Here is a 10,985-nt window from a genome sequence, read left to right on the forward strand (position 1 = left end):
TGCTGGTGGGGGGCTGCAGCCATGAGCAAGGGCTTTTGTGGACGTGATGAAGTGGCCAAAGCCCCCTGGGATGGAGCAGCAGTCCTGCTTTGGGGTGCCCACACCCTCCATTCCACTCCAGAGGGGAATTAATAGAAGGTGCTTTACTGCTGCTGTTGTTTTTATTGATTATTGGCAAAGACAGTGACTGATGGTGGAGTCGAGAGAAAGGAGGGGAGCAGAGGTGCAGGAGATGTGGGAGGAGGAGAGAGGGAAGGAATTCCTGCAGGGACAGAAGATGAAGGTGACATTTCAGCCGCTGTCTGCTGTGGATCTGTGCTATAAAATAAGTCAGTGTGCCACATCTATGGCGGGGCAGAGCAGAAATAATGGGCTGAGTCACATCAAAGTGAGTTTAGGTTAAATAAGAAAAATTTCCTGTGGAAATGTTTCTGCAGAGGTTCAGCATGGAAGTGGAGCTGGTGGAAGAAGTGCTGCAGCCACACTCACACTGTCAGCCCTGCATTTGGATCTCAGACCTCTGCATTTCTTGTGGCAGATGGGCACAAAGTCTGTGGGTTTTTATTTGTAGTCAGCTGGGGTTGGAAACACATCCCAGGGGAAGCATGTGGCACAGGGCAGGAGGAGCACAGCCTTAGATGGCAAACTGCTTCTCACGCCAGGCCCTTTTCCTGTGAATCTCTGTGAAGTGCTTTATATAGTCCCCTCAGAGGAATTTATAAACAAATGCCTTTTGTCACTCTTCAGGAATGCATCAATCCTCCATCAATCCTCCAAGCACCTTCTTTGTCAAGGCCACGCTCCTTCCAGTGCAAGGAGCAGGACTGAGGCAGGCAGGAGCACAGCTCCTCTGCTTCCTCTGGCTGCAGATGCCTTGGGAGGAGGCAGGATGTAACTGGGATAGGGTTACACTGGGATTACAGGAGCAGCCACCAGAGCTGAGAACCAGCAGAGCTCTGGGGACTGTAGACTGTCCCCCTTTGGGTTCAGGGCCACTCTTTGCTGTCTTGTCCCTTTGCTCCTCAGAGCAGCTGCTCCTGCTCTGGGCTGAAGGTGCCCCCAGGCTTCTCCAGGACAGGAGGGAGACAAGTGCTCCTTCTGCACTGGGAAAATACACGGTGTGACCCTCGGGGATGTCCTGTGCAGGGTTAAAAGCCGGACTCAATGATCCTTGTGGGTCTGTTCCAACTCAGAGCATTCTGTGATGGGAGCCCTCGTGGGAAAGCCGGGGGCTCCCACTGGGTGGGACAGACAGGATAAGCATCACCCAGCATCTGCCTCTGGCTTTAAAACCTGCCATGAGCTGCCCTGCCTCAGCTCAGCTCAGCTCAGCTCAGCTCAGCACCGAGAGCAGGGCACAAACCTCCGGCTCCGTTCCAAGGCTCTGCGCCGCCCGGTCTGGAAAGCTCCTAAAACAGATCCACAGGCTCAGATCTGCTGCCTCAACAGAGACTCGGCAGAGCTATAAATAGCCCAGCCAAGCGTGGTGCAGCGAACCTGAGCAGAGCTCAGGCTGCCCTCGTGGGCAGGCGCTCCTGGAGCCGTGTGGGGACGGACTGAGGCTCTGCAGCATGGCCCGAGGAGCTGGCCAGGACTGTGTCACCTCCCGGGCATGGCCTTGTCCCTGCCTGTGCTCCTGCGACCTCAGTGCTGGGCACTGCAGTGTTCATTCATCCCCACTTCATTTTCTGCTGATGACTTCTCTCTTAAAGCAGAAGCTCTGGACGCATTAAGGAACAGTAAATATTTTATTTGCTGTTTGAGTTTTGAGCAGTATCTCAAAGGCTGCAAAGGTCACACTAGGAAATATCCATTTCATTAGCCCGTTCTGGGGCTGCTGGCACCCAGCCTGTCCCCTGGGTGCTGTCACCAGCTTGTCTTCATTCAGCAATCAAGCCAGGGAGGTTTCAGAACCTGGAGTGGTTTTCTTGGTTCTCAAGGCTATGCAGGCAATTAAAACTGGTCTTGTTAGGAGGCAGCCGAGCCCGGGCAGCGCTGTCTCCCTTTACTGTACGGGCACTGCAGCGTGGGAATGGGGACAGCACAGCAATCAGGATTTTTTTGTTCTGCTGGGCTTTTCTTCAGGTAGCTTCTGCAAAGGGCTTCTTGGCACTGCTGCTCGAGTGAAATGGAGCAACCAAAACGGGAGCTGGCTGGCGGCCAGCCTGGCAGACGGGCAGGCGGGGGCAGCCGGGGGGGCAGCTGTGTGCCCGGAGCACGGCTATCGAGGGCAGGACAGCCAAGTGTCCGAAACGCCGGGGTCACACCGTGTTTGAGGACCCCGCTGCAGGAAAACCATGTTTGCAAAGCACAGGGTGCCAGGGTCCTGCTGGTCTGGTGATCCCTCACTGCTGGCCCAGCAGAGGATCCTGAGAGCTCTCAGAGGTTTTATTGTGCCCTCTTGGCTCTCTGGTGTCTGTGGAACCTCGCATGTTCTCGGGGTGAACATATGATGAAGCAGCTCAAACGTCAGCCTCTGCGTGTGCAGGGACAATTTTAGGTAGCGCAGTACCCCGGTTTGGGATTTTATCAGCTTTCCCACACAAAACAAGGCTGGCAGGAAAAGGACCTGGCAGCATGCCCTGAGACATCCCAGGGGAAAAGCGGTGACTCCCACAGGATGTGGGGCTGGCGCTACAGTGAAAGCTGGTAATTCCCCAGACTTTGCTGGGCATTCCCCACGCTTTACTCTCTCTAAGAAAACCCCAAGAAACACTGGGACGCTTTTGATGTGTTCAGGACGGGGAATGTGTCTGAGGAGATGCTGAGTCCTGAGGGGAACACCGAGCACCTGTCTGCTGTGACCTGAAAACCTGGAATTGGGGTATGTCACCAGCTCCAGGATCTGTCCCACATGGGGTGCCAACAGCCTCAGGGACCTTTCACAAGTCTCTCTCTCCCCTTAGCGCCTTTCGGCTGTAAATATGTGCCACTGTGGGAGGACATCTCAAGGCTCAAGATATCGTTGACCATCCCAGGTTGGAGATCTCAGCTGAAAGGTGCCACTGAGGTGCAAAGCTGCAACTCATCACCAAGACAGGACTGGATTTGACTCAGGACTGATCAAGAACACTGTGGTGTGTGACCCAACCCACTGAGATCCTCTTAGTCGGGTTCAGGCACCCACTGGGGATTGGGGTCCCCAAGGCAGAGGAGACCTCCGCAGAGGAATCATGACCCCCTGGGGCAACAAAGGTCCCTCTAGGGATCAGCCGCTCCAGGGGACGAGGCTTTTTCCCGGGGATGAGGGCCGAATGCCCGAACCCCGCAGGTCACCACCGACCCCTCACACCGGCCCGGGCCCCTCACGGCCCCGCACGGCGCCCCCGCCCCCCCGGCCCCGCCCCTCCCGCCGCGCGCCGCCCCGCGGCATTGTGGGATGAAACAGGATGTAGGCAGAACAGCGCGGGCGGACGGGCCGGGCGCGGCGGGCCGCGAGCGCCGCAGCCAATGAGCGCGCGGCGCGCGGGGCGGCGCGGCCAATGGGGTGGCGGCGGCCCGCGCGCCGCAGCGGGCGGGGCGGTATTTGAGCGCGGCGCGGCGCCGGGGCGCAGAGCGCGCGGGGCGCCGAGCGGAGCGGAGCGGGCTGAGGCAGCGCGGCCGGGCCTCCTCACACCTCCTCCTCCTCCTCGGTGCCGTGCCTCGCCCTCCCGGGGTGGCCCTGTCACTGTGAAGGTGAGCGATGTCTACGCCGGGCCGGGGGTCTCCGAGCCTCGCCCGGCGCCGGTCGCTCCGTGTGCGGGGTGGTGGCGGCGGGGCCGCCCCGAGGGCGGAGGTCGGTGCCGCGGCCGGGCGCGACCGGTCCTTGGGGAGCGATCGGAGCCCGCCCCTCCTTCGTGCCGCTGCGGAGCCGGTGCCGCTCCAGGCAAGGTCACCGCGGCCTCGGGCGCTCCCGGAGCTCCCCCCGTGAAGGTCACGCAGCGCTCCGGCTCGGGGGAGCCCTGCGGGGGAAGGGGCTGTGCCGCACCCCGTCCCAGGGCCCTTTCCAGCCAGGGTGGTGGATGCGGTTTGTGCAGGGGTTGGGCCCCGTCCCCAGTCGCTAGATCCGTGCTGTCCTGGTGGCGGAGCGGTGAGTGCTGGGCTTGGGGCCCTTCCGAGCCGTGGGGTCTGTGCTGCCGTGGTGGGGAAGCGATGGGTGCTGCCATGCTCGCGGTCCATGCTGTCCTCATGGGGGAGGCGGTGCATACTGGGCTTCAGCCCCGTCTCATTTCTGGGGTTCTGTCCTGCCCAGAGAGTGGTTTCCAGGGGTCCTGTGTGTCATGCTCTTCCCAAAGCACCTGCTTGTCCTGTTGGAGGACTAGGCTTGGGACTCATGCTCGCTTTAAGCCCTTATCCTACCTGATAAGAAAAGGGTTGGGTGCTGTCTTAGGGCTCATTTCCCTCCCAGGGCTTCACTACCTTGGAGTAGCAGCTGGGGCTGTGGTCTTCCTCCTCACAGACCACATCCTGCCCTTGGGGGGAAGGGGTGGCTGCTGGAGCTGCAATGTTACCCCTTCCTAGGCCCGTCTTTTCCTGAGATGGATGCTGAGGCTTTGTGGTTTTCCTCAAAGAGCATCAGATTGGGTGGCGAGACCCCCAAGAGCCACCTGTGATCTTGTGGTTTAGGGTGATGATGTGTCTGTGGTGCCCTGCTCTGTGGTGTGCAGGGTGTGACACTCCTGTGACACTCCACAGCCCCTGCCGTGGTTGGCCGTGGGGGCTGCTGTGCCCTGGAGCAGTGCAGGGGAGGGTGCTGTGCCGGGGAAATCCTCCTGGCCAGCCCTTCTGAAGGATAATCATTTTTTCCTCTGGCGCTGGCGGCAGCACAGGCCTGCACTGGGATGCTCCTTGCCTGAACAATGAGGAGGGGAAGGTGCCTTTTGCAGGTCACTCTGGCTGGTTATGCAATGGCAGGTGCCCTCTGAACTCTGAGCAGTGCAGGTGTGTGAAGGCCTGGTGTGTGTGAGGATTTGCTTGCTCTCCTTCCCAAAAGAAGCTTTTCTGGAAGAATGGCCCACAAGTGGATTTCTGCTGCTTCCTTCTTCCTGTGGACTGGACACCCAGAAGACTTTTCCTAGGGATTGTCAGATTCCCTGGTTGTTCTGAGCTGTGTCTTCTCTTCCCTCAGCTCCTGGGCTGCAGGCAAACCCCCACTGGCTGGCACCACGGCATGGAAAGGAACACACTGCCGGGAAGTGGCTTTTCCAGAGCTGTGATAGGGGCATGTGCTCGCTGTTGGCAGCAGAGCTCAGTTCCTGTCATTCCTCCCCGTGCTGTTAGTGTGTGTTAATAGCAGTGCTCTATTAAACACTATATCTAAACTGTATAAATTAAGGTGGCAATAGAAGTCTTCAAGTGCAGGCAGAGGGAAGAATTGAAGTATTGTAATCAAAGGGCTGCAATTATGTAACCGGATTCTCTTTCTCTCTGGGTAGCAAGCTCCTTTAATTGCTGTAACAAAGCTACTCCTTCAGTTTTCTGGGGCTCTTCCAGGAAGTGATCATTGCAGCAGATTTTTTTCACTCCACAGCAGAGCTAAAAATGTGTATTTTCACTGTTTCAAAACACACTTGGTAGTATCACTCAAGACTTACAGTGCTGTAGAAGGATTTAGGAAACTTAATGGCGCTTTGCAGGCTTAATTGGAGGAACTCCTTGCCATTAAGAAGCTTATTCCCACAAAGTTTTAATGTACTGGGGTAAGAGCTGCTGCAAGGTGAGCAGCTGGATCCCCAGGTAACATGTGGAGGTGACCTGTGCTTCCCCAGGCCTTGAGTGGGGAATGGGAAGGAGGGCTGTGGTGCCCAGAGCAGGCCTTCATGGTGGTTTTTCCCAAAGACTGCAGTGTTTGGATGGTGAAATCCCAGTTTTCTAGGATAATATGGACTGTGCTGGAAAGTTCCCAGTGCTGAACACATCCCATGTCAGGTCTAATGGCTGCAGTGGCTGGTACAAAGTTTAACTTTGGTACAGAGGGGGCTGCACACCTCACTCCAGAACAAATCCTGCAGTAGCATGCTGGTTTTGGAATCTGTGTTGTGGCTCCCAAGTGAGGAGGGGGCAGGAAAAGGAGAGCTTTGCCAAGCTCTGTCTCTGTGGTGGGACCTGCTTCCCCTGCCCTGTTTCCAGGCTGCAGTTAACCTGCTTCTGCCTCATCAGACTGGCTCTGTCCCGTGGGAACAGCTCTAGGCTGGGTTTCATGGCAGAGCAGCAGGGAGCTGAGGGTGTGATGATGGCTGAATGTGGAACAATGCTCCTTCCAGGCTAAAGGAACTGTGGCACCTGGGATGGGGTAGAATAGGAGCAGTGCTGTTCTGAGTGTGCTTCCTGAGCCTCTGTGCCATGACAGTGTGGGATCTGTTGCTTGCAAGGCTCTGAGCAGAGGATGTTCCAAAACACTGGCACACCTGGAAGGCAAACTTGGCTGTAGCCTATTGATGTACAGGAGGGCTGTGGCTCTCTGCAGATCCCGTCTCCTCCCACACAACAGCTCTTCCTGCCCGTGGTTAATAATGCAGGTGGTGATGCTGGATCCAACCTCCAGCCAGTGCTGCTGCTCGGGCTGTGAGGGGCACCTCGGCCTGGGGCTGCTGTAGGTAACCCCAAAAACTGACTGTGGCCATAGCAGGGGTTGGTGGTGTCGCCTTGTGACGCAGCCTGCACGGAAAGGACAACCTCTGATGCACAGGAAGCATCTCCTGCTTGGGAAGGCGTTAAAGGGATCTATGTTCTGCCTTAGGTTCACCATGTCTGACAGAAAGGCTGTGATCAAGAATGCGGACATGTCCGAGGACATGCAGCAGGATGCTGTAGACTGTGCTACACAGGCCATGGAGAAGTACAACATAGAAAAGGACATTGCAGCATATATCAAGAAGGTAACTCCGGGATGAGGGTGCTCTGCTGGCTGCGACTTCCCAAAGCTCCTGAGTCTGTCAGGAGCTGAGTGGCTGAGCCTTCATGCTTGTGTGCTGGGAGGGAGAAGATACTTGGCTTCTTGGCTGCTTTACTGCTGTTTTCAAGAGGATGGAGTGACTTCTCCAAGGTCAGGGGAGGGCTATGGCAGAGCTCTGAGCAAACTGCAAGTGCTGTCCCTCAGGATTTGCCAGCCTGGAAAGGGCTGGCAGCTGCCTCTGCTTAGGATTGCTCCACAGACCTGCAGCACCAGTGCAGGTGGGATCACCCCGATGTTTTGTTTGGTGGGCAGCAGTGCATGTGTGGTTCTGGGATGGGCCTGGTGCTGGCTGCTGGGGCTGTGGAAGCTGCTGTCCTGGCTGGTGAAGAGGTTCTCTCCTCATTTACAGGAACCTGCTAATTGAGACTCATGCTTGATGGCACCTGGGGAGCTGTTGATTCCCCCTGTAGCAGCTTCTCAGAACGGTCAGGCAAAGTGCTCTTGGAGGAGGGGAATTTTACTTGAGAGGCAGTGAAGTCCTGGCACCTGGGCTGGTGTTTGGGCCTTGCTTGTAATCTAAGCTTGAAGGCAAAGGATTCAAAGGTTTCTCCTGACTTCTCAGATCACTTTGAGGCATGACTTAGCTCTAAGTGCTCGGGGCAATGCAGCCTGTAAAGTGAGGGAGTGCAACAGAAGGCATCCAAAAAGAACTTGGCCTTTATTTCATGAGAGTGTGTTGGGAGGAGGGAAGCAATTTGATGCACCTTCGTGCCCTGGCAAGAAAGCCTTTTCCTTACTTCAAAGGTTACCTGCAAAGAGCTCAAACTCTTCTGCTGTCTGAGAACTAGAACTGGCTTTAATCTGGGATGTCGAGTCTGTTGTTCTGGCCCTGTCTCAGGGGAGGGAAGGGTGTTCTTGTGTTAATTGGAGGGAGGAAAATGGTCTTTAACCCTATCCTGCCTGCTAAGTAGGGGAAGATGATTGAACCAGCATTCAGCTTGCTCAACTCTGACCTCTTGGGTCTTTGCTTTCCAGCCTGTGAATCTGCCTGCTCATTTTCAATGTGGATTTTCTCCCCTTTGTGTACAAGAGTCCCAAGTAGCAGAAGCCAGGCTTTTTCTCCTTCCTTTTTTTAGGTGACCTTTGAGCTCAGATGCCTTGCTGGAGCGGACATGCCAAAACCTTTTTTTATTTTTTGTGAGTGGGTTTGGAATGGGAGAGGAGAATTATTGCCCTGATTAGCCTACACACAGGGCTGTACCAAGGAGAGCTCTTGTGCCTGCTCTTCCTGCTCAGGGCTGATGGTGCTCCAAGGCTCAGGAGATGGTTTGCTGGTGTTGAATCCTTCAAACAATCCAGTGCAGAGGTTTGGTTGCTTAATTTGAGAGTGTCTTGCAGTGGGGTATCTCAAGATGCTGCAGGTGGGAGGAGAGGCGATAGTGTGTGAACAGAACCAGCTCAGAATTTGTGCTTAGAACTATTTTCATGTGGGCTTTCTTGGCCTTAATGCCTCTCTTCTCTTTCTTCAGGAATTTGACAAGAAATACAACCCAACTTGGCACTGCATTGTTGGCAGAAACTTTGGCAGCTATGTAACACACGAGACAAAGCACTTCATCTATTTTTACTTGGGTCAGGTTGCAATTCTTCTCTTCAAGTCTGGATAGGAAGTAGGAGCGATTGAAATTTGGACTGTAATGCACTGATGGCTGAAGCCACGACTCCCTCTAACATGGCTATGCCGCTGCATGGACTGTATACTATATTTAATGTGTATATGTTGCAGTAAAAATCTACTTCTGTTTAGTTGCCTGGGAAGAAGGCGGCATTTTTTTGTTACTGCTTTTTTTGGTTGTATTGCACTAGGAAACCTGTAAATGCTTAAACAATGGCCTTTACGTGGGAAGAAATAAAACTATTCCACAACAGCTCCCTCACTGGTAACTCCTTCTTTGAGGCTGGGAAAACTTTTTTTGGACAGGCCAAAAGCCCCAGACTTCCTTACCGAGTCCTGTTAGACTGTTAATCTTGCAAAGAGGAGCAAAGCCAGTGTGAGCCTCTGTCCCACCCTGCAGACTGTAGAGAGCTGGCTCTCCCAGTACCCTCGGGGCAGGTCTCAGACCTTCCCTGAAAGCTGGTGGGGTGGCTCTGGGTGACGTGGCTTCCACCCCCAAGGTGATCTCCACCTTTGACTGTGATACAGGCTTGCAGCTGGCACCCCTCGGTGTTCCTGCTCAGTGCCCTTCGCTGTATTTTTGGCTCTGCTGAAACATTGACCTAGACTTGAGTAAGCAACTCAGCGTGGTCTAGAAGGCTTCAAAAGCAGCCCCCGAGTTCCTGCTTGTGTCAGAAAGCAGCAATCCTGAGGCTGAAGTCTGTAGACCTCGATACTGAGTGTAAAGCCACGTGGCCCGGCCCCGCAATGGAGTAGGATATCAAATTGGTGACTACTGACAACAGCTCTATTCGGCATGTTTGTAGCCAGTTGTCTCAACACTGCCTTAACTTGATGCTCTCCTTAAAGCAAGCTAGTCGTGTGGAAGACTTGTAAGTGGCCACTGTCTCTTTTTTTTTTCTTTTTCTTTTTTTCTTTGATTTTATTTTCTGTAGCTAATAAGCTATTTCTGGAGGATGGTCCTCCATGTTCTGATATCTGCTTTTGTTCTTAAAGCACAGTACCAAGAAGTTAAATTTACATGTGATGTTTGTGTGAAGGAAACTCATGTGACTTCTGCTTCAAAGGCAGACAAATGTCTTGGTCTCCAATAGGTTCAGCAGTGATGTTGTCTTAGTTCGTACTGACTCGGGATTACGCTGCAGGAAGTTCTGATCTGGGTGTGCAGAAATGCTGTGTGATGGCAAGTAAATCCCTGGTGCTTGTTAGAAGCTCTAATTATTGGTTTGCTGACTAATGCATTGGCAATACCACTGGGCTGGTGAGCCCAGCTTGTGTCTCTGAGATTAATTTGGAGTTGGGAATAAATCATTGCTGGGGGCAAAGGGCAGAGTGAAGGGAGCTCTTTGTGAAATGATTTGGTGACCCAGGTTGATGACTTCCTGAAGTAAAAGTCCTTCTTGTCTCTGTGCAAAATCCAAAGTATGCCTAATTTTGTATTATGGATAGAACAATGTTGTAACTAGAAAGAATGTAGCTGTCATAAGTTCATGTTGATGGAAATGTCTGCACTGGGATAATGTGCCTTGGACTGTCTGGGGCACTCGTGTGGTCTTGTCTCTTCAGAACTCCACTCTGGGTCTGAAAGGAGAATGTTCTGGGTTTGTTTTTTTCCAAGCATGAGTCTAATGTGAATCTGTTCACGGTCTCTCGTGGAGCAAGATCTGTTCCCTTCATAACTGCAATTGCTCAAATACCATTTATTTTTTTTTCAAACATTAAAGGTGAATTGACACATTTAAACAGCCTCTGGTTTATTATTCCTTACCAGCTTTCCTGAGCAAAGCCTGTCCTTGTCCAGAGAGGGTGAGCAGTGATTTCTCTGCCCTGGAAGATGCTGATGACCCAAAGAAGGCAGGTCAGGGAGGGAGAAATGACCAGAGGAGTTTAGGTGGCCCCTTTGTGCTGGTGCTCAGCTCAAAGGCTGAGTCAGAGGGAGGGATGGAGGGAATTGTGTCCTGCTGCACCCTGCTGGGATGCTCTGTGCCAAGTAACCTGGATCTGAACGGCTTGGAGCTGACCTCTTAATGGCTTGAGGCAGCCAGGGGGTGGTACAGCAGCTTCCTGCACGGGAAGGTGTCTCCCTGCTTCCCAGGAAAGCAGGTTTTCCCTGTGCTGAGAGAAAGCTGAGAGCTGAATCTGATGTGTTCAGTGCCTCTCGCAGTGCGGGGGCTGCGGGCTTACCCTCAAACAACCCCCTCAGCTTGTTTTCTTGCTCCTGATGCAACCTGAATCTGGGGTTGTGGCCTCGGTGGTATTTTGGAAAAGCTGTGGGCTCTTCCCAAGAGCAGCAGTGTAACAGCTCTGCTGTGGCACAGTAACAGCAGCGTGACTCAGCCGAGCCGCACGGGCTGAGCGCTCGCAGGGCTGTTACACACAGCCCATCTGCTCCAGCCCCACCTGCCAGTGCCCCAGAGCAGGGGTGGTTTCTACTTT

At 54.0% G+C, this 10,985-nt stretch overlaps 1 protein-coding gene across 2 annotated transcripts; it reads left to right on the forward strand.

Moving 5' to 3' along the window:
• The first annotated feature begins 3,555 nt into the window (after positions 1–3,555).
• DYNLL2 (dynein light chain LC8-type 2) lies at positions 3,556–10,292 on the forward strand. 2 transcript variants are annotated; one of them, XM_033078080.1, is made up of 3 exons: positions 3,556–3,675; positions 6,719–6,857; positions 8,404–10,292. In XM_033078080.1, the coding sequence occupies exons 2-3, from the start codon at positions 6,726–6,728 to the stop codon at positions 8,539–8,541; spliced, it is 270 nt and encodes an 89-aa protein (XP_032933971.1). In that variant the 5' UTR covers positions 3,556–3,675; positions 6,719–6,725; the 3' UTR covers positions 8,542–10,292. The 2 variants fall into 2 exon arrangements, with proteins under 2 accessions (XP_032933971.1, XP_032933970.1); XM_033078079.1 differs by lacking the exon at positions 3,556–3,675 and having other exon boundaries at positions 6,697–6,857.
• Positions 10,293–10,985: the final 693 nt, after the last annotated feature.

This window comes from Catharus ustulatus, chromosome 22, assembly GCF_009819885.2.
Source record: "Catharus ustulatus isolate bCatUst1 chromosome 22, bCatUst1.pri.v2, whole genome shotgun sequence".
NCBI classification, from domain to species: Eukaryota; Metazoa; Chordata; class Aves; order Passeriformes; family Turdidae; genus Catharus; species Catharus ustulatus.